Genomic DNA, 25,537 nt, shown 5'->3' on the forward strand with positions numbered 1-25,537 from the left:
CTCGGCAGATGGGCGGTGCATACTGAGAGCAATAAAGAACAGGGTAGGAAGAGTGCATACAGTGTCGCTAAGGACGAACACAACAGAGATGCTGGGGCTGCGTCCTATGCAACGACCAAGGCCGGCCCCAACGGACTGATGCTCATGCCTCCGAATGATTCTCCCAACCCGTCTGCTGCATCGTCCACATCGGCAGATTTCGCGCCGGTGACAGGAATGCCTTGAGGTTCATGTTCTTCAATGCCATCTTCTGCTTCTTCCATCCCCATCTCATCTTCATTATCAATCTCGTCCTCGTCTTCATTGTCGATAGCAATGGATGACCACTCCCGATATACGCCACGGATGTACGAGCTAGAACCGGGGAGCTTGTATGGATCGAATGGGAAGAAAGAGTCCAGCTCCGAAGTCATGGAATGCTCGAGCAGCGATGGGTGGATCGTGGATGCCCATCTGCTTCCGGTGGCGGCATTGTTTGATGCCGGCTGTTGTGAAGCGTATTCTGACCGCCGATTAGCCTCCATGATGGAGTAGCAGTAGATGAAGTCCGTCGCGTGTGCAATTTGTGCGAATTGCATCACCACGGTTTGTGAGCACACCTATGAACTAATGAGCCGACGTACTCACAGACAAGGTAGCGAGACACATACCTTGAGCGGATTGAGCTCCGATGTCACGACACGTTGTATGATGTTCAGTTCCATCATCCACTGTTTTGGCGGGGCTCCTACTGAAGTGAACTCATCTATGTCCTCCTGATACTCGAGCAAGTCTCTCCACCTAAAGCAGAAAATCAGAAATACGGCCTGCGCGACGGCATAGAACACGCTATGATGCGCCATGCTCGGCGGCACCGCGCCGGCCCTCGTCACTGCCTCCAGAGTGTCCAGGCGATTCTGCAGGAAGTTGCATAAACAGGCGACGACTCTCCGCGTGCTGTCCCGGTCGACGAACTGTGCGCGGCTGACAAAGCTTGCAATATAGCTCGCCGCAGCAGCGCGCGTCACTGCAGGCTGGTCCTCCTCCAGGAGGGATTTCGACACGAGCATACCCTGGAAGAGGTCGCTGAACTCGGGATCCAGCGAGGAGTACCAAAACACGAGGAACTGGGTGTAGCGGGACTTGAACGTGCGGAGAATAGTGCGGTCGAAGATGGAAAGGAGCACGTGAAACTGCTGGCGCCTGAATATTCTGCCTTCCTCGAGGATGGCAGCCGACGGTGGTCTGAACTCAGGTGCAGGCGACGATGGAGTATGAGAACTCGAGCTCGGGGAGCTAGGTGCTGATATTGACACTGGAGAGGTCTCAGCGTGTGTACGGCTGAAATGGTCGAATATATTCTTCATGATTGCATCCAGTTTGCTGACCATGCCCTGTATATGGTGGTAGTTGATCGGGACATCATCCTGAGCCTTGTCATCGGTATCTCCACCTCCCTCCGAGGATAGATCGCTGAGATTATCTCTGTCTTCGTAGTCATCGTCGTCCGACTCGGACTCCTCTCCCTCTTGGCCGACAAGGGTGTCGAACGGGTCAAGCTCAAAGATTTCCTCCTGCGCCTGATCAACCAGATGCTCTTCCAGTTCTTCGAGCTCTACTTGAATCTCAACCTGCATAGCCACCTCAAGAAGGGACAAAATGGATATAGATGTCAGAACTTACATCAATTTGGGTGGCGCGATCCACGATGAGCGCCAGAATGCTTTCCGCCAACTCCGGGCAGTATTCAGTAATCTTCAATATGTTTTTAATATATGTCACCTGCGATACCACGCTGTGACTTTTGTGTGGGAAATTGCGGACGAGGAGAGGATGTAGCGTTGATGGCAAGGTAGGAACAAGTGATAAGAGATGCTGAAGCAGATAGTGTATCCGATCATACACTACTCTATGAGTGAGGGGCGTGGTCGAGCTTGAAGGCAAACTGGAATCCAGGCCGGATTCTGAACAAGAAGATCAACTATGTACGCTATCAATGCTATACCGATATAACGCACGATGTGTGAAGCTTCGAGCGATCTTTCCAAGCACTGACGACAAGTATTCCGGTCTGGCACTAATCAGCATCCCAATGAAAGAGGTGTATGACTTCGCGAAGCTGGTGTCCATCGTCGCCCATGGAACACTGAGTACGGCCTCTACCAGAAGAGAATGACAGCGATCAAGTTGAGAGACAACATGCGAGAGGGCAAAAATCCAATGACGGAGTTGTGACGGGGGTAAAGACGTTTCATCGTGAGGCTTCTTGGGATTGAACTGATCGACTAGTTCGTCGAAGGCGTCAGAGATACCCTGATATGTGCCAGTGAGCGTTAGCAACGTAGAAACACAGGCAGTTAAATCGTACATTTGTCTTTTGCTGCAGTGCGTTGCGCACAAATGCAAGATACATATCCTTACGGTACTGTTCATCTTGTCGAAGCAGCTAGTGAGGAATAACTGTAGATACTTTTTAAGATAAACATACCTTGCTTGATCCTTGAGTTAGTCGCAATAGGTCTTGACACATCCAGAGCTAACTCGGACGCTGAGGATGACCACTGCTTGGACGATGCAGATCGTTCCTTGAAGTCTTCCAGGGAAAAAACAAACATTTGCGGCGGCTCAAGGTGGCGAAGGCTGGTCGCCGTGGGTCCTGCCTTAGGCTGTCTGACATTGCACTGGATAAAGCGAGAGTGTAGATCCATCTCTCCTGCAGATTCGAACAGACATGTAGTAAGCACGGACCAAAAGGTAGCTGACTAAGCAGGGCAACAATTTCATACGTCCAAAGCGCCCAATGCGGCAAGTGCAGTGTTTAACTCACCTTCCCGAGTCTCTGGCAGCTGCGGTAGCCTGAGCTATTTTCTCAGTCAGGAGGTGAGTTCAATATGATAACGTCCTACTATCTTCATATAATTAGAAATTCAGTGACTTCAAGCAGAGTACTGGTAGTCGTTACCAATAGTGGTATGACTCGGTATATTTGGCTTGATTGTGATCCAGTATGTCACAAGGCTGTTTCATCGTACAGCTGAGCCTCCCGGTTGATTAAACTGCAGGGGCACGACGATGCAACAGCGATAATGCTGGCAGTCCACTGTCCTGGTGTGCAGCTGCTAGGCATCTCAACGGTATTATCATCGCATGATGGATTTCGCATGGTGGCTGAAACACATGCGCTATGGCATACAGGTGCATGGTAACACAAGTGCAGAGAATACCAATGGAAATGCAGCTCGTTGCTTGTATGCGTTCGCTGCTCCTGCAGACGTGCAGGTCTATCCAGGAGCCACAAAGCCACTGATAAGACCCACGAGGCATGATCCTGAAATCCATGGGATCGACGGGCTTGGAGGCGTCGATGGCCTGCCATCCGTGGAACACCAAGCTGTACGAGTACGACTCACTGACGTTAATCGGTCATCTCGAGCAGTAGAGGCGATCGCTCGGGCGATTCGAGATACGTGGAAAGACGGTGCAGGCAACAAGCTCGTTATCGTATCTTCTGGACCGATGACCAACATTGCGCTATTCGTGAGCGTATACCCTGACCTCCTCAGTGGGATAGGTAACCTTGCCCCGTTATTGTCCATACGTCTATTCCCGACTGAAGGACTATCTTAGACGAATTTGTGTTCATGGGCGGAGGGGTTGGCATTGGCAACCGTTCCCCATCGGCAGGTAAGCTTACCTTCATCGGTTTCAGTGATATTACCGACGGATAATAGAATTCAACATTCTTTGCGATCGTGCGTTCCGCCATTTGGAAGTTCTTGCTCTCGCGTGCTCTGATGCTCGTTAAAGCCGAAGCCGCACAGATCGTACTAGACGTACCTGTCAAGAAAACGATGATACCCCTCAACGTGACACATACCGCAATCGTAACCCGCCCTATACTCCACAACCTACTCTCGCCCAATTCTCCTATGATCACCAACGCACGTCCTCAAGCTTCCACGAAGCTGCGGCATATGCTCTGGACGCTGATCAGTTTCTTCGCCGCCGCATACGAGTCCACCTTCGGCTTCGTTGACGGACCGCCACTGCATGATGCTCTGACAATTGCCTATGTTGCCCAGCCGGATCTGTTCACCTGCAAACGCTACAGAGTGGATGTGGAACTGAGCGGCATGCACACCGCTGGCGAAACTGTAGTTGATATCTGGAACTACCGTGCATGTGACGAGACCTGGGGACGGAGCGGGAAGAACTGCCTTGTTGCAGAGAAATTGGATGTAAGGTCTCGTATGTGCCACGGCCGCCCCATGCTGACGACGTGTACAGGTGCCACGCTTCTTCGACTTGTTTCTCGATTGCGTCGCCCGCTGTGACGCGGTATCCCCTTTGAATCAGTGACAACTACATCCAAATGCTGACAAGGTATCGGAACGGCATGAATGGTCATTCAAGAAAGGGGTATATACATCCATAGATCTACGAGAGAAGTACAACACGCGTATTCAGCCTGATTAAAATTTGGCAAATTGTCTGCCGCTCAGATTGTCCGCTAGATCACTGATGATCCATGAAGCGGCTTGTCCGCGCACCATCAACAAACATCTTGCTAAGGGGCCTGTTTGGTGCCCTTGCTCTGCGTTGACCTGTGCGCATACTGCGGATGGCTTGGTCGAGATCGCCCCTGCCGAGCGATCGTCCGGTGGCACGACTGTAAGAGCTCGGCGGAGGCAATAGTGGCTTTGATTGCGATGAATCCTTGGTTTGCTTGATCGTCTGTGTTACATGAGAGATCTCTCCGTCAACTGGCACGACACAACTCACGGGTTCCGCTGCAGGTGCGGCCTCTTCCACCTTGACGGTCACGCTACCCACAACCTTAGCTTCCGTATCATGTACTTCCAACGCCGCTTTCTGCAACATCATAAGACACAGCTCGCACGCGGCATATCGGATTCATACCTGAAGCGATCCGGAAAACGTCAGAATTAGACCGAAGAAGTCTTCGGGCTTCGGCGCGTCCTGGGAGTCGGGATTCTCGCCATAGAAGGCCAAGAGTGACCGCAATTGGCTGTCAAGTGCAATCATCATGTTCCTGAGGGCATCGACACTTGAGCGTACTTGCGCAGAGAATGGCTACCGGTTAGGTTGTCAATTGACGCCTAGCCTTTCAATTGATTTCAACGCTCACCTGCATTACCTCAACGAATTTGTCGTTCGGCAACGTTGTTCTCTGCAGCACTCGGATCTCCTCTGTAACCTGCTTCAGACCATCGACCATCGACTGGACCGATGCTGTGATCGACTGAACAGAGACTATAAACAGTAAGGCTCAGCGCATGGAGATTCTGTTTGCGCCGATATACGTGCCTCTAGCAGCTGCTTCTAGATGCGGCATGTCCTCGATGAACATTACTAAAGCAGGGTCGCTTCGCAGGAGGACACGTGCAAGATAATGCAACAGCGTCGGACACTCGGGTCCTCCCTTCGTCGTCTTCGTCTCCCGCAACTGCAAAGACACCTCAATGGAGTCATTGCTTGAGTGTGATCAAGATTCTTACCTTCGTCAGCGCCTCTAGCTGGAAGCCTCTGGCGCCACCACGGAATGTAGACCCATTCAAGGCATTGCCGACAGACAATACAGCCTGCGAACGGCAAACGGCTCAGCGGTTTGTGAGTCTTGCCTCGTCAGTAACAGAATCGTACCTGTAATACTTTCTTGAACCTCGCCGAAGAACGAAGTTCATGGGAAGCATTGCGGACGATATTGAGCTCTGGTCTAACCTCCTCTATCTCGAATTCAAGCTTCCGGCGGTAAAGCATACAGTCAAGGCGCTCTTGTAATCGAGGAACAGACATGATCTATGGGACGGTCATCGTTAAGTTGTTCAGACAATTATGAACACATACGTGATAAAAATATTGATCAGCCTTCGCCAGCTTGCTAATATCATCGAAGTCTTTGAGTCTTCTGATCTGTGCACCGTGAATCAACATGCACGGTCGGTTTCAGTGAGTTGCAGTTGCGATTACCTCCTCTGCAGTCGGCAATTGCCTTCCGATGGCTCTGAGATCATCTATCGAAAGCTTGCTATCGTCAAGGACTAGGATAGCATCACGGATATCGGACAATCCCGGCTTGAAGCGTGACAGCATGATAGCTACACGCAGGTGAGTCTCTACGGTGTGTTTGTGATGAATTACTACTCACCAACATTGTTCGCTCTGGTAATGTCGAGCAACGTAGTGACAGATTGCTTGCGTGATGTTGATATATTAGCCTGCAGATTGCTTGAAGAGGCAGTATCAATTGCAAATGTAGCTTCCAAATCATTCAGATCGAAGGGGGTATCGGAGGCTACGTCGCTCCAGACAGTGGATTGTAACGACGGCGCGGCGAGTTTATTCCAGAAAAAAGGCCTAAGACGGTTGGTAGGTCTCGATACATGGACTAGACGTCCCTTGTGCGCCATCGGAGGAAGAGGAGGAGGCGGCGGCGGCCCCGGGAGAGGGGAGATTCCCGTTGGAGAACGTGCATTCATGCCACTTGGCGGAGGTGGAGGAGGCGGAGGAGGAGGCGGTGGAAGTGGGGGTGCAGTATCCGACACCTCATCCTGCTGAGAAGCTGGGGAGACGATGAGGCCCAGCGGCGGGGGGGGGGGGGGGGGCGGGGGCGGAGGCGGGGGAGGCGGTGAGGATGGTGGTAATGGCGATGACGGTGGTGGTGGTGGCGACAGCGGCGCAGAGAACGTTACCGCGGATGATACTTCATACTGTACAGCCGTAGCACGCTCGTTCTCTGCAAGGGGTTGCGAGAAAGGTGATCTCAGCGGCCGAGAAGGCGGAGGTAGGGGAAATGGGGACAATGCCGTGGGGCTCTCGACCTGTGATGTGGCAGAATATAAAACAATGCCAGTAGAAATAGGTATTACAGATGGCGGACGTGGTGGAGGCGGTGGTGGTGCAACTTGCCGCTTGAAGGCAGACTCTGTGATGAACTTGGGCTTCTCCGCTAATTCCCTCTTCAATGCCTCAACTTCTGCTTGCAAAGCAAGTATCTCTTCGTCCTTCTGAACAAGTCCATCGATCGCACGTTTGGCTATTTGCTCGGCATCAACCTCTGTCTCTCTGCTTTCCTCTCGTGACCGGAACCGAGAGTAAACGGACTCGAGCGCTCGCTTCAAGAACAGGATTTCTTTGTCCTTGACGCTGAGATTCGTCTCAAGTTCGCCCGTCTGTGGAGACGTGAGGGATACACCACCATTGATGACATGGCGAACATACCTGGATCTTCAGTTTGGCAATTTCCTCATTCAATGTGTTCCATTTCACTCTGTCACGCTCTCTCCTGGCTCGCTCGTTCTAACATTAAGGGAAACACGTAAGTATGTGACACGTCTGGTCACGCCTTCAATTAGGGACTCACATCTCTTCCCTCGCTCGGATTGAGCGCTTTGAGACGGTCGAGTTCTAATTGTAGCTGTGACACCTGCTTCTCTTTCTGTACCACGCGCTGGACAAGGCCGTGGAAGCCTTGACTTGACTATTAAGAAGTCGACATCAACAAATCAAGCGACATTGCGCGGTAGCTTACCTCAGCGAAAGGCTTCCCAGCAGCTTTATCATGCTGCGGAGGATTAACCGAGTTTAAAGACCTCAGAACATTAATCTCTGTGATCTGCTGATCGAGTTGATTGCTAAGTTCGGTTCTCTGCGGGATTGAGTGAATCATGAAGTCCGCTACAAAGCTATAGATACATGCTCACCTCACTGCTCAATTGGTCGACATGAGCTTGAAGAGATCGAAGCTCTTCAGCCAAAATTAGCTCATGGCCGTCCCGAGGGGCTTCGACAACAAGTTCTTGACCGGTGAACCGTCGTACGTCTTGGACAAACGTATTCAGAAACGGCACCCATCCGTCTCCACTATGCCATGATATCAGTCATGTTCTGTGATGAAACAAGGGAAACATACAGATCATCGAGGTTCACTGCTTGATCTGTGAAGGCATAAATCACTGCAAGAAGATCACTCTTGACCTGGCTGTAAAACATCAATGCTAATTCATGGTACAACAGGAATCTCATCATACCCGTCGATTTCGTGTCCGAAAAGATCACATAGACGCTGCAGGATTTTAGTAAGCTCTAGCCAGAGAGTCTCCTGTTCTGTCGCCAGGCGACATAAGCGTTCCAGGGTTCGATCGGTCAACAAAGGTGAAAAGTCATTGTTGACGAGGCCGCGAGCACGCTCGCGCATGTCTTCCTCATCCTCGAATTTTTCCTCCGTATATACGTCAAGTTGCGTTGTCAATGACTCTGGTGGCTTAATGTAACGCAGAGTCTACGTAGAGATTGAGACGTTTAGTTGAAGAAAGTATGCTCAAAGACGACATACGACGATGACTTCATTCAAACCACGTCGTCCAAACTCCTCCCTGAGAAGAATACGTTCTTCAAGTGCATCAGGACAATTTGTGAGAGCATTGACGAGCGCCATAGATGCTGTCCGAGCATCCCAGACACCCTCTTCCTCGTTAGTGTAGCCGAATTCATTAGTAACCGTTCCATCGTCCGTGATGTCAGGCAAACGTAACGAGGCGATCAATTCTTGGAAGCGGAACGCTTCCTCAAATTCGATGCGATAGTCGGACATCGCAGAGAGTACGGCTTTGTGCCCTTCCCTTAATGACAGAACACATATTGCCGCGAGGACCTCGGATGAGAGAGTACGCAGTTTGGGGGACGAGCCATGCAAAGAATAAGCGATATGTGTGATAAGCGTTGACCCCGAAAGGACTTCATTGAAGCCTGGCTGTACGAACATGAGAGAGGTGGCGGGTTAAATCTCCATGCAAACGCACCTCAGTATTCAGCAGAACTCTGAGACATTTGATGACCTCAAGCAATACGGTATCTTCTACATCGTCAAGCTTCTTGCGTTTGCCACCCTTGCCGACAAGGCCCGCTAATAGTTTGCCAAGAGCATCCATTCCCTTCTCTGCCTCCACAAACTCCTCAATCCATGCAAGATTCGCTGTAGACAGATGCACGCGAAGGGAGATGAGGTGCTTCACGACCTTCCTATCAGTGGCTTTGCCAGTACGGATGCCATCAACGAACCACCTTGCGGTCTTCTCCGCCTCCTTTGCAGACGACGCTGCACCGCCACCTGAGGAAGCCCACCAGCTGCTCCACAGGCCGCCAGTGGTTTGCGGCTGGATGATCTGAGTCGTTACTTCGGCGGATTTCGTCACAACTTGCGCCTTTCCTGAGCCACTGGAATCTCTTCTGTTGCTGACTGATCCGACACTAGTACGAGGAGAATCTGCCGCGCCTGTGGTCGTTGTGCCTCCCCATCCAGCGAGGGAGAAACGTCTCATCAATCCAGAATCCCCGGTGATTTGAGGGACCAGACGAGGTAGCAATGCTGTCGCGCTTGCTGGTCCATAAGTTGAAGACGTCAACACATGATTTGCCGTCGGTTTGATAGCGGAAGCTTTGGATAGTGTCGAGGCACGAGCCTCCTTGTTGTTCCGCATTAGGTACTGCTTCTGCTGCTCAGGCAGCTGATACATGGCGTCTCGTCTGTAGCCTTTCAAGCCCATCTCATCCTGAGAAATGAATGACACTCAGTATAGCCAACACAGCTCAACAAGACCTCGGTACGAAGACATACCAAGAATTGTTCAAATTCGTCAGAATCGACAGGATCCGTATCAGATGCGGCGTCCTGCCCAGCAATACTGTTACGAGACAGGCTATCGCCTGTCCTATGTGCTACAAGCTTGGGCTCGCTAACGCTCTTCCTCTCGGTGCTCGCGGTGTCGTTACCGTTCTCCGGATCAGTCGGACGAATCCAATTTTCGAAGATGCTGGAGAATCTGTTCTGAGATATAGAGCTGCGCCAGTCAGTCGGTGCTGTGGATCCCGGACTTGCTGGAAGATCTGCTCGTGGCGCAGAAGGGGACTCTTTCAGCTTAGCGGTCCCTTCGCTTTCCTCTATCACTTCCAACTGCGCGAGACGCTTGACGGTATCGTCGGAAGGCTCATTGGAAGTGGTCGACATCGTCCGAACCTTGGACCTGCGGTACCATTCGTCTGGAACGCAGAAACGGAAGCTGCGCAATGCTGCGGAAGGATTCGCGCTGAACGGATTCTGAACATACGGCGTCTCGATTATAACGGACAATGTGCCCGTAGGCGGTAACCTAGATGGCCCTAGCAAGAATTAACTCAATGTGAACAAAACTATAACCGACTCTTACTTTCAGCATCATTCTGCACCCATACTTCCTCGAGCACATATTCCAAGCTTCCAGCGCCAGGTATGGGCAGAACCTTTGCAAGACCCAATTGCTCTATGATTAAATCCACGACGTCACGAACAGTTGAGCGTCTGGAAATGAAGACCTTCCACTGGAATCCATCATGTATCTCGGGCACACGCAGGAAAGAACAAGTCAGCGCCAGGAATGGATGGAGTGAAATGAGACGCAGAACGGGCGTATGGAGGTGGGAGGTCAGCGGGAACGCCGAAAATGTCTTCTCAGTACGGGCAGTCGGCGTGGAGGAGTTCAAGAGAGGCGCTACAATGGTAGATGGTGGCAGAATTCCTACGCAATCCGTGGATCACGTTCAACATATGTCTCACATTTCGAAAGGACACGCACCATTTCCCAGTCGCTCCAGCTCCTCCTCCTCCCACTGACATCCGTTCTGCTCCCTGCGAATCTTCTGCAATGCCCATCCAAACTGCTCGAGATCTCCAAGCACTTCCACGGTTATGGCTGAATCCGAAAGCAGTGCATCTAGCACATCCTGGATGGTGCCGAGAGATGTGATTGTAGCGAAGTGGATTGTCCCAGACGGTGTTACAACGGGGACAATGAGCACATCGTCGCCGCTCATCATGCAATACAATGAAAGTAAAGGGACAACGTGAACCGAGCTAGTTCAAAGACGTCGCGTCCGATACCCTTTAGCCTGAGGTTCTCCGAATCGAGAGCTGGGCGTGGCTTGCAGGACAACTATCATTCGCAAAGCATACAACGACTACAGTTACAGCTGCCAGAATGAGGCTTCCACCAGCAGAGAATGCCAGCAGAACTCTTGTTTCACGGGTAGCACGGGAGTGCAGATGAACTCGAGGGTGGGTAACAAAGTCGCGCAACAAGTCACAACACCCGGAACAGCCTGAGACTAAGCAGAAATGATCAGATATGGATTCCTCTGGCTCTTTCCTGGGCAACTCGACATAGCAACGCAAGCGATGGATTTATCAAGGTAAACTACGGACAGGGCGGACAAACATGCAACTCAAAGCAACAACGACGTCAGATCCTAGAGAGACAAGGTTACACGGAAAGAAGCATTGGGCTTGAGGACGGCTCGATCAATGCAATTCACCGAACTGGTGAAGAGCCCTCTGTGTCGACAGAAGGGTGGACCATGTAGTAGACGCGCACATTGTCACCCTGGTCGTCAGTGGAAGGCTGGCCACTGCTCGCCATGGATCGAGGCAACGAATCTTGGACGTCTCCTCTGATTTCTATGAGGTAGTTGTCCTGATAGAGGTTTCGATCAGCGAAGGAAGCACTCAAGAGCGGGAGCCTACTTGCCTTCACCAGCTTGCGTAGTACCTTTGTAACAAGCTCTTCTTCGTAACGCAATCCTGATTCATCGTGGACTTGATCCTCTATCTCGTTCAAATACCAGTCAACCAGATCATCTCGATCCATACCCCTTCCTGTCTCACGCTCAACCTGAGACAGATGAAGGACGATGAGACTCTGTATTGTCATGTATTTATCGGAAGTGATGACCATCCTCCTCGGCTGGGGGTGCTCCGCCCCCCCAGCCGTGTTCGCCATTCCTGAAGGTCCATCGGATGTGGCAGCACCATTGAGACCATTGGAGCTTGCTCCATTAATACCCGAGGACTCATCGTAACTCTGTTCAGTTTCATCCATGGCTGTAGACATGTCGACATCCTGACTGTCTTCAGCTTCGTGAGAGTTCGCGCGAGACCGCCTATCGCCTTCCCGCTCGCCCTCTAGCTCTTCTTCATCGAAGTCGATATCATCTTGCTCGACATGAATGATCGATTGGCGCAACAGACTGTAGGCCTCGCGCACGAATGCGGGGGTTATCTGTATAAGTAGATTACTTCACTCTTGGAGCAAGTGCCATGAAGATGCTGGACTTTCCTCTGCCGTGCAATTTGCTCTCGCAATCGCTTCGCTCAAACGTATCATGCTTTCGAGCTGCCGGACCGTAATACGATACGAGTTTCTACCTGTTCCGGAACTGTCATCTTGTCTCAGAATGCGATATTTCTCGACCAATACGGCCGCTGCTTCTGGCGTAAGCTGTGGAAAACAATCAATTTCGCGCAACAGAGTCGCTATTTGCGATGTCCTGATACACACCTTCGGTTGGAATGTCCTCGCGTAGCGGATATATCGTTGCAAAGTCTCCGTACTGAACTCCGGATTAATCGCATCATCCTGAAACCGATGTACATTCACGATATGCCTCGCAATATTTAAATCTGACTTTTCGTCGCATTCATCTAGGACCACGAAGAATAGATCGAATCGGCTCATGATTGGCGCGGTCATCGCAACGTTCGCACGCAGCGACCGCTTGCGGTCGTATCGCCCGCCGATGGGGTTCGCAGCGGCTAAGATCGACGTGCGCGCGTTGAGGGTTGCGTGGATCCCAGCCTTCGCGATGGATATCGTCTGCTGCTCCATGGCTTCGTGAATCGCCACTTGATCAGAGAGATCCATCTTGTCGAACTCATCAATGGCACAGATGCCATTGTCTGCCAGCATGAGAGCGCCTGCTTCGATGGTGAAGTCACCCGTCTCTTCATCCTTGACAACAGCAGCAGTGAGACCGGCCGCTGAGGAGGCTTTGCCAGAAGTGTATACCGCTCGAGGCAAGAATGCGCAGATGTACCTGCAAATTGATCATTAATCGAGTCAGGTATTCAACCGGAGCAAGTGTACTGCTCACTTCAAGAATTGCGACTTGGATGTTGAAGGGTCTCCAACGATACAAATATTGATGTCACCACGCAGATGCATACCTTCCGCCGTTTGCTTGTGGACGCCTCCCAAAAGCTGGAGCAAGAGGCCCTTTTTCACAATCTCGTGGCCATATACAGTGGGTGCGATGCTCGCCACCATTCGAGAGTAGATATGGTCAGACTCGATCATGCGCTGCAGCTCCTCCAATTCGGGCCCTGTGAGCGAGCGAGCGAACGCCTCTCCGTCATCTACGCCTTCCTCCTCCTCACCCCGGACATTGACACCAACCTGAATTGAGCTCATCTTAGTACAGAGAGCGGCCGCATCCAGATTCATTAACCTACCCGACCATCCGCGTCGTGAACCATGCACGCCAGGAACGCAGTCTTGTACTGGAGATCTCGGACACCGAGGCTCTTCAGACCAGTTACCCCAGCACCCCCAACTGATGCTGCAGCAGAGTTGTTACCCCGTGCTGCTTCCCTCATCAGCTCGGGCTTATTGCCTCCAGGAAGTCCAAGTTGGCTGACGTCTGGCACGACGATGAATGTGCCTGTGAACACACATTTGTCGCCTGCCTTTGCTCGTTCGACGAGCTCCGAGCGTAGGATAACGTCCAAGGATCGGGGCATAGACCCTGTAGGAATCTCCGAAGGATTCTCTTGAATGCGAACTTTCTGCCAATCCGTGAACTTCGAACTGTCGATCTGCAATTGCCACGCAACCCGATTACCACAAGTCGGATTTGGACAGAGGCTCGGCTAAGGAGCCCATAATCAATACTGGCGTTGCTATTCACATTATATGCACTCACCTCTGTGTATTTGAACTGTTGCTCGATATCATTGACTATTCCTCCGCAGACCTCGCAGACGAAGCTGCCATATAGAAGTTCTGGGCGTACTTCGCTGGTCCTGGTGACCGTTCCGCTGATGCTCATCAGCGTACCGATTTTGTCTGTCCTGAGGTCTCGTATACCGGAGACCAAAGGAAGATGGTAAAATGCGACATTGAACTCACGCGACTGCAGATTCACAGAGTCTGTGGCAGCCGCGGTCGGATTCAATTTGAGGTATTCTGGCTCAAACTCTGCCACAAGGTTGTGGACTGCGCGCCGGATGTAAGGGAGGAAGCGGTAGTATTGCTTCTGGATGGCATCCGCAAGGACGTCATCCTTTTGCAGCAGGTGTCCATAGTCGACATAGAGAGTTGTTAGCTCCTGGTCTCGCATTGTGTGGATTTGTTCGATATAGATCAGATCTCCTTCAGGCGCAGCAGGTAATCCACCATCTGAAGAGGGGGTCGATGCAAGGGCGATCTCCTCAGTAAAGCTAAAGTATACAAGTCGAATAGACCGTAGTGGGCAACGAATTATGATGGCAGTCAGGAGAGTATCGACTCACGTTCTTAGGAACGTCTCAAAGCTCTCCTGCACACTCTCGCCGACCGCGTCTATTACGATTGGAATATTCTCATCGAGCTGCCCCCTGGCCCTTCTTCTCCTTCTTGCGGTTGTACCCTCAGCATCTATGGCATCGTCCATTTGATCATCGCCCAAGTCGAGCGCGTCTGCCGTCGGGCGAGGTCGTCGCGGAGTGCTCGATCTGTCATTCGGGGCTTCCGATGCGAACGGCGCGCTGCTTGGAGGCAAAGAAGAATGTCTCAGAAAGGGAGAAGTAGAGACGCCGTCCATGTCCATTGTAGGATGTTGTGGGGGGCGGATGTAGGGGAACGATGAGACGCGTTCTGCGCCGAATTGAACGCGACAAGGCCTGCCCTAAACACACGCGCCCTCGTGCTCAGTGGCACAGAGCAACGCTCGCAGTCGTTCTTGGCCTCCGCCTTGAACATCTATCTCCTGTCCTCTCCTTCAGCTATGGAAACATGGAAACCGATCCTCTAGACCCAGAATATGTTAATGAACGGCTATCCAAACCACCATTTGTCTCGATTCCCGGCGTCGTCAACATCCGTGACCTGGGCAGCTATCCGAGCACTACATATCCCGGACGGGTGACTAGACCAAGACTGTTATACCGCTCGGCGGAAATATCGAACATTACAGAAGAAGGTGCATTAATGCACTCATGCCTGCATCTCTCATTTACGGGCTTAGTGATGTCGGCTGGCCCATCTGACTTGTAGAGTGGTAGGAAAAGCCAGATTGAAGGAGTTAGGCATCACCAAAGTGTTCGATCTGCGTTCAGATCCAGAGATAGAGAGATACAAAACACCTTGCCCCGACATCGATGGCGTCGAGATTGTGCGACTCCCAATATTTCGAACAGAGGACTATAGTCCAGAGATGATGGCGAAGTGCGTAGCGGTCCATAATATGTACCCAATAGTAAATCATTGCTTATCCGCCCCTTGTCCAGACGATATGAGCTATACGCTAGCGGAAAGACGGAGGTACACATTCGCGACATATATAAGTCCATATGTGGCGCTTATACGTAGCCTGGAATCTCACCAGGCATTCATGGAGTTGTACTCACAAATAATGGACCACGGCGGACCAGCTTTTGGCGTAATCTTCCGACACGTCAGAGACAAGCCAACCGAAGGCTGTATATTTCACTGCACAGGTTCGTCGAAACGATTCGACGTCGCTCCACCATTCCAGCAGAGGATGTCTGACTACTTCTAGCTGGCAAGGACCGAACTGGTGTTGTCGCAGCGCTTTTCCTCAAGGTACATTTTCGCGACCGAGGGTCACGTACAGTTCTCATATCACTTCCCCGTTTACAGCTGGCAGGCGTCGATGACGCTCAGATTGCTGAAGATTATGCTCTCACAAGAGTTGGACGAGAGCCTGCTCGGCAGATGGTCATGGCTCGACTAGCTCGAATACCGATGTTCGCGTCAAATACACAGGCCGCACTCAACATGTTGACTTCACGGTACATGCTACATTATAACTGTTGCCCGCGTTTGATCACTGGATAACTATTTCAACTAGCTCCGAAACGATGCTATCGTTTTTAGAATTATTACAGAAACGCTACGGCGGCATCGAGAACTATCTGAAACAACACGCGCAGCTCTCGGATGAGGACATCGACACAGTCCGTAATAATCTTCTGATACCTCAATCCGAATGCTAGAGTTAAATCGCCTTACGCCTAGCGAACTGTGTGGGTAATTATATATAACCACCCAATGTACATAATGATACTGTATCATAAGGTATATGTATTGTTCATGACGTTACGTGATGGAGTCTATTCACTGATCGGTCTTATGATATCGCCCTAAAGTCGTAATCCAGAGTTTCGAAGAATATAGGTCGTCATCCTCAGCCTTTGCGTTGAAGGCTCGGTTTTCGCTGTGGCTGGCCAGACTGTGTCTGACCTGCGAACGTAGGGCTATTTGGTGGATGCGCCAATGTCGCAGCTAGCAGGCCAGTCTGCCCGCGAGCCTTCGGATTCAGCGGAGATAATACTGCTGATGACCGCGAAGGTGGCCGAACCTGCCCCTCTCCACCCGTGACTTTCCGACGTACGGTCGGGCGTACCGACGATGGGGGCGCTGGAGTGGACGGTGTTGGCAACGCAGCTGTTTTGTCCTCGCTGGAGAGGGCAGTGAATGCGGTGCTGTCGGTACCTAGCGCTTGCCTGCGCGCTTTTTCGTGTCTTCCCTGCATCTGTCGGAAATGCGACAGAAGTTCTTGCCATTTTATTTCATCGCGACCGATCTTGGATCGTGTCGACGAGATGTTCCCGACCGTTCTATATGATCGTCAGTCAGACAGGAGAGAAGAAGATGATTCTCTCAAACCCTTACGATTTGGGGGCTATATGGAGGAATCCGGCCGAGTTCACTGCGCTCAACCGATTCCTTAACGAAACAAATGCGGAACTCTGAGGTAGCAGCATCAAGAGGCCATACAGGCATTTGAACAGATGCGGATATTTTTCAGGTTCCAGGAGCTGTAAGCGCAAGTCTAATGTTTCGCTCAGTTATGTGCATGTGATGCACAAGGAGTAGGCGCTCGTACATGTAAAGACGGGCGATTCGATGAGCTGGACCAGTTTGTCGATCTGCACAAGCAGCTGCACCGTGATCTCGAGATCGGCTCTATGTGGCTATTAGACTCCATAACCATGACTGCACAGTTCAACTCACAAGATGTATAACAAGTTGGATGCATGCTCATACGCTTGTGCGAGAAGGCACAACGAGAATACCGCCACGGCATTGTGGCACCACGATCTGTATAAAGTTGTGAATAGAGCTTGGCCGTCTTGCTGCTCAAGGTCAGTATGTGATCTAACTCACAAAGACGGACACTTACACGAGTCTCAAGACTCTTGAGCCGCCTACGGAAGTCCGCCAATTCTGGAGAGGTGATGAGGATCATATTAAGCTTCTGTACCATACTGCTGGCAAACTCTAGATCCTGTACAAACAAATTCAGCACCCTTGCAGTGAGCCAGACTTGAATTACTACCTCTTCCTTCTCGAGAATTTCAGCGAATGTACGATAGATTCTCTCGGTGTTGAGGTTCAGGCAGAGCTGCCGTATTATCAAACTCCCTCGAGATTCCAATAGTTCTCTATCCGTACTGAATAGACCCAGCAGGTTGATCATGAACCCTCTGAAATAGCGCTCATCTGAACTGGAGGAGATCTGAGCGATTAGCTGTAGATCGCTCTTGACCACCTGGAAGAATGTTATGAACCCGTTTAGCTTCCGCATTGATATTAGCGCACCTGTTCAGAGTCATCGGACAGGGTCTTCAGTAGTGCTGGGAAGGTGCCATCATCAATCGCAAGAATCTGTCGTTACTATTCAGTTGAGCGTCAGATCCGTTCAAGGATGCATGCGCACTTTCTTTGGCGCCTTCTGATGCAACATGATCAACCATTTCAATGCAGCGACACGTGTATCCTCGTGTTCACTCATTAATTGATATGTGAGAGCGAGAACGGTGGCCTGGTAGTCAAAAGCTTCAGATTTCTCCTGCAACATTGAGGCTTCCGGCGATTGTTGTGCTTGTGGGATGCTGACGGCAGAAGTGGGAGAGCCAGGTCGGCTGGTGTGAGATTGTGTAGGCTGGGTGTCCGATGACGACCCAGTCGTATTAGCTCGCGTCAGCTCGGCCTGGTGGTTCACGCTGCGCGACCGCGCAGCGGAAGTTGCAGACGCACGATCAGATGTCATGAGAGGCACATTGTCAAACGGAGATTCAGGAGAGTTTCCCTCTCGATTTGTCATCGGTTCTCTGGTCACCGTCGACTGTCTGGATGGCGCGAGAGAGTGCGTCGTGGTGATGGGGGAACTGGGTGCGACTTGAGAAGCAGCAGAAGATGATTTGTCGGTGCTCTGTCTGGTCGGTGCATCAGATGGTGGAGGAAGCGCTTGTGTGACATTCATGAGTAGTTTGTTGGTACGGTTTGCTGCAGCTTGTATCATGGCCACAGAATGGGAGAGGTTTGGCAGTACTACAGCAATAAGCCGCGGGGTGAAAGATACCATAACATCCTGTACAATGATCAAGAATTCGGATAACCAGCGCAGAGCGGTACATTGCTGGATCACATCGTCTGCAATAGAAGCATACGTTCAGCTTCAAGCTATGTTATACACACACTATGCGACCACTTACGTTGATCGTCAAGCTGCTGAATCATAATCTCGACGATTGCAGCGTAATCTATCTTTACGCCTTGGCCGGGTATCCAATCTGTATCTTACGGTGAGTAAAAAAAAATCTGCTATAATTCTTCCCACGTACGACCAGTCTCCCGTCCTTCTTGGTCGGGATGTTTTTCCATAGGCGGCGTCGACGATGCATCATCAAATACAGCGATGTCGTTCTCTGGCATGAAGACTCCCCGGTCCCCGTTTATCGCTACAGGTTCTGGCGATCTCTCGTTTTCGAGGTCTGCACGACGCGATTGCTCTGCAGCCTCCCGCTTAGCCTTCAATTGTTCCTCATTGCGCCGCTGAACGGCAGTGACATCGCGGATCTCGTGCAAGAAGTCGGCGAGTAGGTTCTCCGTAGCCATACGTACATCATCCACTGGGTCTGACAAATACTTCCTGTCAAGGATCATGAGCAAAATGAAACAGTTAGCGAGATGAACGCACACATACAGCAGGCCGTCCAGGAATTCTGGTAAGTAGGTGATGAGTTCTAGCTCGGGAACAGAGTCAAGGACTGTGATCCACGACACAAGATAGCTTCGTGTGAAGGGACTTAGGACGTAAATTCTCTCGGACAGAAGAGGAATAAAGAGCGCGAGAGAAAATGCTTTACGTGCACCTTGCATGTCCTCCCCACTAGCAATGTCATCAGGGTGAGGCACTAAGATGCTCACGCCATGCGCTTCATCCACCTGCCTTCGAACCTTCTCAGTCTCTGGGTAGTGAGGAATGTACACGGATGCCGTCTCTGCAACGATGTCCTTCAGAAGACGGTCCAGCAATTCCGCGCCGTTTTTCACGGATAGCTCCGGATCTGCCGCAAGCTACGCTAGACATTTCAGCATTGACCGAAAACGAGTCGGACGATGGAATACCTTGCTTAGAGCATCAAAAATCGGGTTGAAGTATACGAGAATCTCGCCTTTGGAAACCTTGGCAATGTTGTACAGACACTCCGCGGAGAAGTATCGCACCCTATTCTCGGGATCCGAGAAACAGGCCAAGAGAGACTCGACGAACTTCTCCATATAGGGTGCAATATCGACTCCAAGAGCAATGGCGGTTCCAGCCAGACCAATGAGGCCACCGTTCCGTACGTGCAGAGGATTTGACGGATTGCTGAACATGTCTACGAGTTGGTCGACGATCTGGCTAATGCGTCGCTGATCGCCTTGTTGGTGACATTCGCGGATTTGCCTGAAAGTACGTCGGTATTTGATGAAAATCAAAGACAGCATCTAACGTTACTTCTCAAGTTCAAGAGCAGCCGCCTTCCGCTTCTCGTACATCTTGTCGACCAGTTGCTTGGAAATACTCGACTCTGAGGAAACAGGTAATCAGTTGATAGAGGCATCTTACCCGTAGAATAATTACCCATGTTGCCTGTATAGCCAATCTGTCGCGTACGTGCAGCGGTCAGTTGTTGAAGTGGGTGACCATGAGGGCGACGCGCTCACGCGCAAGACTCGAATAGGCTCGCAAGGCGATGACGCTGCGAGATGCGCGTTCAAGAACACGTGCTTATTGACGACTGCGACCACGACCACGACCACGACGGCATGGATAATGACAACGAGGCCTACATTCTCCTGCTTCTATCAGACAGTAATCTACCAACAGGTTCCTTTGTTGCATCAGCGGGCCTGGAGTCTTACGTGACGCACGGATTCTTGTCTTCACCACCTTCATCTCATTTGCGCGATAGATTGGGCGCGACTATGGACTTCGTACGCGACAGCCTAGCTGCCTATGCGAGAAGTGCACTGCCTTTCGTCTCGGATGCCCACCAGGCTATGAAGACGCTCTGCGATACCGAACTACATGCGTTCGAAGAGATGCTGGAGAGCACGCTTGTCCGCATCAAGAATCTGGACAATCTCTATGAGGCTATGACACTGAACCAAGTTTCACGGCGAGCATCGAGGTCGCAGGGTGTGGCACTGTTGACTTTATACTCGAAAGGCTTCGCGAGGCCACCATCCCTCGAACGACATTTGGACAACTCCGATCTGGCGGACGACCGTCAAACACGTCGCGAGAGCTTTGCAGGCAGGTTCATGGGCAGGCTGAAGCTGGAAATTAGAAGGGAGGACACTCAAGGACACCTGCCTGTATGCTGGGGTGTCCTCACAAGCTCGCTAGGACTTTCGCTGGGTACGAACATCTATTTCTCTCGTAGTTACTGTATGTTAGTGGGAGCATGTGCGATAGCTGAGACTATGACATTCAGAACGCAGCCAATTCCTGCATCTATTCTTGCACGCTCGCAGTCTGCTCTCAGCCTCCGTGCGACTCAACACAGTTGGTCCTTATGCTGCACAACAGCTCCTTTTGCACGGCGTCCGACCCTTGGTGGAGACCGAAGCAGCACGCTGCAGGAACCTCCGGACAGGATACGAAAGCGCAGCGTCGGAAAAAGCAGCATTCGATGAGACCGGGCAAGGTCCAGCAGTCACCTGGCCATTGGGCGAGATCCTCGCCGCCCGACACGACCTGCAGCACTCGCGAATCTTCAACAGCTGAGTTGCATGCTGGACCCGATTTAACCGCTTATTGCCAAGATCGATGGATATCACTATAACATACAGCACAATTGACCAGTCACTACGTAGCTGTAACAAGTGCCAACCGTGCCGATACCTCTGCTTGCGAACGAACGAGGCTGGCGAGGTAGGACACCATGAGAGTGTCCTGTCGAGAACATGATTCACAACGGTGTAGAAGGCGAATGGGATGCGCGGACGTACCTGTAGGCTGGCGTTGAAGCCCCCCTTCTCCAGATCCTCGGTGCTGGCACCCAATGTGTCCATCAGGTATCGACCCACAGCGGGATCTCCCTTGACCTCTCCCGTGAGTACGGATTGCACATAAGACAGCACACGGTCAAGCATGTCAGAGACCGACTGGAGGGCACGCTCAAGGACCTCCAGGTCCGTCGTGGGATGCGAGATGGAAGAGTTGGGCGAGGTGAAGGCAGTAGTGAGGAGGTCAACTGCAACCAAGTGTTCATCAATTCGATTGACCTTTCGGTGACGCTGAGTTGTGATACGCACGACCACTGCGCTCTGCACTATGGAATCGGAGCTCGCACGGTATTGGTACGAATACACAGTTTTCAGGCTTGGGGAACACGCCGACAGGTGATCTGCTTTCACGGTCAATCAACGCGATCTGATTTGACGGGAAACTAACGCACCCGATGTACGCCTTCACACCCGCCTGCTCCCCTTCGATGACCCCAGTATTGAGAGCGAGATGCACCGCCTGGTGAGGCGCGGTCTCTTGCGAATAGAAGTTATGGATGAGGGCAGAGTAGGTGTTGAGGTTGGACCCTGTGGAATACCTACAGTAGATTATGAGCTCCGAGATTACGACGCTGAGCCGAAAATCGTGTACCAGCCAACAATAACCTCCTTGGGGTTCACCTTGTGGTGAAGGTCGTACATCGTTTTGAGATACTCCATGTCCACTGCGACCTGCTCTTCCGTCTCGCTGTGCAGAACCGCGAAGGACGAGCGGACCTCGATCTCGCCATTATCCGAACGTTTTCCAAGAAGTGTTCCAATAACGCGTTCTTGTGCATCTGTACGGCGAAGGTAGTGATCGAGGATGGAGAAGAGAGCCACAGGGTGCACGGTCACGGATGTCGGTGCGCGTCTGGTATGGTTTCCGTAGATCAATAACAGCTACTGCCAGGCATTGCTATGCAGCAGGTGCTCACCCTGGTGTCCCGACGAAACCAGGTGCTACATTTTGAATGTACACCGCAGACGATTCCGCAGCGAGAGGCATTTTGATGAGGAGTACGCAAAGGGAGAACGATGTGCGCTACCTTCAGCCACACGCGATCTCAAGACGAAAAGTTCGTGTCGGCAATTTCCGCAAGACTCCTTCACTAGACCACGACGTCTTGATACAAAATGCCTTCGGAAGAGACAAAGGTGCTTTCTATCTCGCATTCGCGCTCGAGCTGCACGCTGACAGTCTCTCAAACGTAGGAGAGAGTCATGAAGGCGGTCGAGTTTGGACGCGTATGTGCTGTTCAATTGAGTGCGTCAACGGAGGGCAGCAAATGCTTACGTCTTCTGCTCAGGTCGTCCTCCACTACGGCTGGATCCCCTTCATCATCTACGTTGGCTACACCCGTAGCAACCCTCAGCCGTCGCTGATAAAGTACGTTCAATCACACTGGTTCTATGGCAGCAAAGCTCACGAAATGCGTAGGTTGATCAGTCCTCTCGCATGATTCATGTACTACCCTGTATATAATTCCTGCCTGCTAGCATTCGTTTCTCCAGAAGGACGCTTCCTCGTGTGATATCGTGACGCTGTTCTGTACAAGGAACGTGCTCGAGGGGCCTCTTGGTGAGTGCTTCTCTCGTTAGGATATGCAGTGATTATATGTGTCGTGGTGGTACCGTTTTCTCGGTGCCCCGATCCGCTCGTGCCAAACGCACGAGTGTAGGGCCTGCCGTAACCATCTCGCAAAGATTGGTTTGTTGGGTATCCAGAAGTGAGGAATTGACAAGGCCAGATATGAGCCTCTATATTTATATCTCAAATGCGGCTCCTTGTCCAGCTTGCTCAACTTTTAAAAACATTACAGATAATTACAGTAAGGATACAAGCAGAACAGCGATGAAGCTATAAATTACAAGTTTAAATTACAAGTATATTCCTCGTAAGTCCACGGCGGCAGTAATTCTCTTACAGATGGGACAGAGCTTTGTGGATCCCAAGCAGCGCAGCCAGCATTCACGACAGCATGTATGCCAGCATCCTGTAGAGACTGTAGGCTCCGTATAGGGATCGAGGCAGATACGACAAATCAACGATGTCGAGGTCGACACACGTGTCGAGACCTGTTTCGCAGAATTGAATCATCCATCGTTATAACAAGGTAAGCGCAAAGACTCACCATCAAATTAACCTTGCGCTCTAGGGCCTCGATCAAGGCAGTCCGGTCACCCTCTCTAAGCACTTTTTCGATCGCGCTGTCGACCTCTTCAGCTTCGTCTACCCCTATCACCTCACCAATCGTCTGTTTCACGTCCTCTACGGCCTCGAGTCTCCTCCTCAACGATTTGCCCTCTGCCACGAGACTCCTTAGCATCGCTGCGTCCTGTGTGTCATTGTTTTCCTCACGCCTTCTAGAAATAGCCGTGTCACCACTCTCTTCTGTATCTGCATCTGCATCGACCTCAACGTCTCCTTCTTCATACCTCGCTTCACCTAGCGGATTGGACAATGCAATGATATCTCCTTCTGAGAATTGCGCAGCACCATAGAGCATCTCGTCTTCTCCATCTACATCCACCTCATCGTCGATATCCTGCTGTGTACGATCCCTGATATTGAAGCCGGTTCCTGCAATGGTCCGATCAGCAAAGAGCGTAATTTGCAGCATGATCGGTATACCTTGAAAATTGACACCTGCTGTGACGCTCTCTATCGCTTCGCCGTCGATATCCACTTCCAGATCAAAATCCATATCTCTCCGGACGTGCCTTGAGGCATGGCTTTGCTCCTCCGACATCCTTACATGCGCAATGCAAGAGTCTACATGCGCCTCAACCACGTCTAGATCGCCCATCACTACCTTTGCGCATATTGGACAGACTGTGCCCTCCCTCCGCTCCTTTTTCCCAAATCGCCGTCCACCCCACCACAGCGCATCCTCGTTTCCCCGCGTCATTTCGCGTAACTTCGCGTGTCGCTGCTTGCGGCGGTTCCTGATCATCCGTACAACCTTCGGGATCTGGTCGAGGGTAGTTTCTGAAGTGGACGCAAGCGCACTGCCGGTAATTCCCTTGCGGACCTTCAACGTCGATCGTCGCGACCGGGAAGTCAACCTGAAAGTGCGACGTCAAGTCCCGATATTACGGCTGTACAAGCGCGATATGGTAAAACAAACTGACGAAGAAATCAGACGTACCCTTCGTCTGGCTCTGCATCCGCAAGTACTTCAGCTGATCCGATATGATGCATGATCTCCTCTACTCTGGCCATCTCAAATTCACTATGCTTTCCCAACAGCCGGACCGGGATGGCTTCATCGCAGACGGGACAAACTCTTGTCTCTGCCCGCTTCTCTAACATCGCATGCAGTATTATCTCACTGTTCGCTTGCGTAGGATGAGAGAAACTCACGCTTCTTGATTCTCGGAGCAGGGGCCGGTTGAGAGTCCATAAACATGCCGGCGTCGCTCTCGTCCACGTCGCTCGAGCTCTTTGCCCGTTCCCTCTTTTTTCCCCTGCCGAGGTGTTGCACTGTTTAGCTCTGGGGCAACCTTATAGTACTCCCAGCCTGAAAACGTACTGCGCTCTCCGGGACAGCGGCATCTGGGGCGTTGTGATGAAGTTGTGTTTTCGATGGGATCTGCGGATTATGCGCGTTGCTTGCGGGCGTTGTGGTCGTGCGAGATGGGATGGATGGCCACGCTCTCCGCCGGATGGAACAAGCCGCGATGGGCGCGTCGCAAGTCACGTGCGCAACAGCATCCATTTCCTGCATTCGGAAGCCGTACCATGGAGGCTCAGAGCGGAAGCCTTTGTACAGTGGTCCGACGATCATACTGCACGTATACACATGCATGTCGGACCCATGACCGTCACTCACTTCCAATGTTCCAGCTGAACTGGGTTGCTGTACGCTGTAACCTGGGCACAAATGTTTGAAAGCCGCGATGCAACTAATGTCTCAGAGAATTTGTCAACCATCATGTACACATCGACATCCTCATGACCACCATGCGATTTGGATCTCCTCAACTGAATTAAGCGGTGCCGTCAAGAAAGACGTTACAGCGGCCCGTCGAAGCGACGAACACATGACAGGTGAATCGTTCTTCCGGTCTCCACCAATGGACCTACTTATAAGGCGGATGTGAACCGAGTCCTCAAGCGACAA

General features: G+C 51.5%; 10 protein-coding genes across 10 annotated transcripts; 4 read left to right on the plus strand and 6 right to left on the minus strand.

Moving 5' to 3' along the window:
• Positions 1–104: 104 nt before the first annotated feature.
• LAESUDRAFT_655506 (RNA polymerase I-specific transcription initiation factor RRN3) lies at positions 105–2,687 on the minus strand (the record flags this gene model as incomplete). The annotated part of the gene is made up of 6 exons (XM_040904558.1): positions 105–599; positions 651–1,610; positions 1,663–1,943; positions 1,998–2,292; positions 2,348–2,412; positions 2,468–2,687. 6 exons carry the CDS (start codon positions 2,685–2,687, stop codon positions 105–107), a joined length of 2,316 nt encoding a protein of 771 aa, XP_040763384.1.
• Positions 2,688–2,810: 123 nt separating this feature from the next.
• Positions 2,811–4,338, plus strand: LAESUDRAFT_702056 (nucleoside hydrolase; the record flags this gene model as incomplete). Its single annotated transcript, XM_040906468.1, has 8 exons — positions 2,811–2,859; positions 2,911–2,984; positions 3,042–3,113; positions 3,175–3,550; positions 3,607–3,663; positions 3,711–3,731; positions 3,787–4,217; positions 4,267–4,338. The coding sequence occupies exons 2-8, from the start codon at positions 2,952–2,954 to the stop codon at positions 4,336–4,338; spliced, it is 1,062 nt and encodes a 353-aa protein (XP_040763385.1). The 5' UTR covers positions 2,811–2,859; positions 2,911–2,951.
• A 156-nt stretch (positions 4,339–4,494) lies between these two features.
• Positions 4,495–10,848, minus strand: LAESUDRAFT_737474 (FH2-domain-containing protein; the record flags this gene model as incomplete). Its single annotated transcript, XM_040910791.1, has 21 exons — positions 4,495–4,677; positions 4,762–4,851; positions 4,900–5,073; positions 5,129–5,253; positions 5,308–5,446; positions 5,499–5,582; positions 5,644–5,799; positions 5,848–5,913; positions 5,971–6,098; positions 6,149–7,172; positions 7,222–7,299; positions 7,364–7,480; positions 7,532–7,648; positions 7,704–7,863; positions 7,913–7,981; positions 8,031–8,281; positions 8,336–8,752; positions 8,802–9,551; positions 9,617–10,148; positions 10,196–10,553; positions 10,611–10,848. The coding sequence occupies 21 exons, from the start codon at positions 10,846–10,848 to the stop codon at positions 4,495–4,497; spliced, it is 5,256 nt and encodes a 1,751-aa protein (XP_040763386.1).
• Positions 10,849–11,190: 342 nt separating this feature from the next.
• Positions 11,191–14,688, minus strand: LAESUDRAFT_743891 (MCM-domain-containing protein). The gene is made up of 8 exons (XM_040911279.1): positions 14,378–14,688; positions 13,789–14,305; positions 13,319–13,735; positions 12,961–13,262; positions 12,369–12,903; positions 12,147–12,308; positions 11,559–12,089; positions 11,191–11,504 (listed from the first exon to the last, which is right to left on the minus strand). Exons 1-8 carry the CDS (start codon positions 14,671–14,673, stop codon positions 11,343–11,345), a joined length of 2,922 nt encoding a protein of 973 aa, XP_040763387.1. The 5' UTR covers positions 14,674–14,688; the 3' UTR covers positions 11,191–11,342.
• A 119-nt stretch (positions 14,689–14,807) lies between these two features.
• LAESUDRAFT_726936 (uncharacterized protein) lies at positions 14,808–16,468 on the plus strand. Its single transcript, XM_040909128.1, has 7 exons — positions 14,808–15,045; positions 15,128–15,290; positions 15,353–15,386; positions 15,451–15,562; positions 15,625–15,668; positions 15,726–15,877; positions 15,937–16,468. The coding sequence occupies exons 1-7, from the start codon at positions 14,859–14,861 to the stop codon at positions 16,079–16,081; spliced, it is 837 nt and encodes a 278-aa protein (XP_040763388.1). The 5' UTR covers positions 14,808–14,858; the 3' UTR covers positions 16,082–16,468.
• On the minus strand, positions 15,903–20,072 carry LAESUDRAFT_681221 (ARM repeat-containing protein). Its single transcript, XM_040905758.1, has 14 exons — positions 20,002–20,072; positions 19,876–19,948; positions 19,503–19,824; positions 19,078–19,451; positions 18,716–19,023; positions 18,587–18,664; positions 17,809–18,524; positions 17,691–17,756; positions 17,428–17,640; positions 17,272–17,376; positions 17,103–17,224; positions 16,975–17,054; positions 16,761–16,920; positions 15,903–16,705 (listed from the first exon to the last, which is right to left on the minus strand). Exons 1-14 carry the CDS (start codon positions 20,003–20,005, stop codon positions 16,273–16,275), a joined length of 3,054 nt encoding a protein of 1,017 aa, XP_040763389.1. The 5' UTR covers positions 20,006–20,072; the 3' UTR covers positions 15,903–16,272.
• A 101-nt stretch (positions 20,073–20,173) lies between these two features.
• LAESUDRAFT_743894 (uncharacterized protein) lies at positions 20,174–21,150 on the plus strand (the record flags this gene model as incomplete). The annotated part of the gene is made up of 2 exons (XM_040911280.1): positions 20,174–20,781; positions 20,858–21,150. The coding sequence occupies exons 1-2, from the start codon at positions 20,187–20,189 to the stop codon at positions 21,148–21,150; spliced, it is 888 nt and encodes a 295-aa protein (XP_040763390.1). The 5' UTR covers positions 20,174–20,186.
• LAESUDRAFT_726939 (Mov34-domain-containing protein) lies at positions 21,130–22,449 on the minus strand. Its single transcript, XM_040909129.1, has 6 exons — positions 22,349–22,449; positions 22,024–22,284; positions 21,824–21,970; positions 21,681–21,772; positions 21,375–21,619; positions 21,130–21,318 (listed from the first exon to the last, which is right to left on the minus strand). The coding sequence occupies exons 1-6, from the start codon at positions 22,417–22,419 to the stop codon at positions 21,232–21,234; spliced, it is 903 nt and encodes a 300-aa protein (XP_040763391.1). The 5' UTR covers positions 22,420–22,449; the 3' UTR covers positions 21,130–21,231.
• A 98-nt stretch (positions 22,450–22,547) lies between these two features.
• On the plus strand, positions 22,548–23,310 carry LAESUDRAFT_702072 (Tom7-domain-containing protein; the record flags this gene model as incomplete). Its single annotated transcript, XM_040906469.1, has 5 exons — positions 22,548–22,568; positions 22,626–22,658; positions 22,721–22,800; positions 22,852–22,992; positions 23,234–23,310. 4 exons carry the CDS (start codon positions 22,548–22,550, stop codon positions 22,871–22,873), a joined length of 156 nt encoding a protein of 51 aa, XP_040763392.1. The 3' UTR covers positions 22,874–22,992; positions 23,234–23,310.
• LAESUDRAFT_726940 (uncharacterized protein) lies at positions 23,261–25,054 on the minus strand. The gene is made up of 6 exons (XM_040909130.1): positions 24,947–25,054; positions 24,778–24,881; positions 24,563–24,719; positions 24,046–24,479; positions 23,546–23,994; positions 23,261–23,489 (listed from the first exon to the last, which is right to left on the minus strand). The coding sequence occupies exons 1-6, from the start codon at positions 24,967–24,969 to the stop codon at positions 23,292–23,294; spliced, it is 1,365 nt and encodes a 454-aa protein (XP_040763393.1). The 5' UTR covers positions 24,970–25,054; the 3' UTR covers positions 23,261–23,291.
• Positions 25,055–25,537: the final 483 nt, after the last annotated feature.

The sequence above is a fragment of the Laetiporus sulphureus genome (genome assembly GCF_001632365.1).
Source record: "Laetiporus sulphureus 93-53 unplaced genomic scaffold LAESUscaffold_25, whole genome shotgun sequence".
NCBI classification, from domain to species: domain Eukaryota; kingdom Fungi; phylum Basidiomycota; class Agaricomycetes; order Polyporales; family Laetiporaceae; genus Laetiporus; species Laetiporus sulphureus.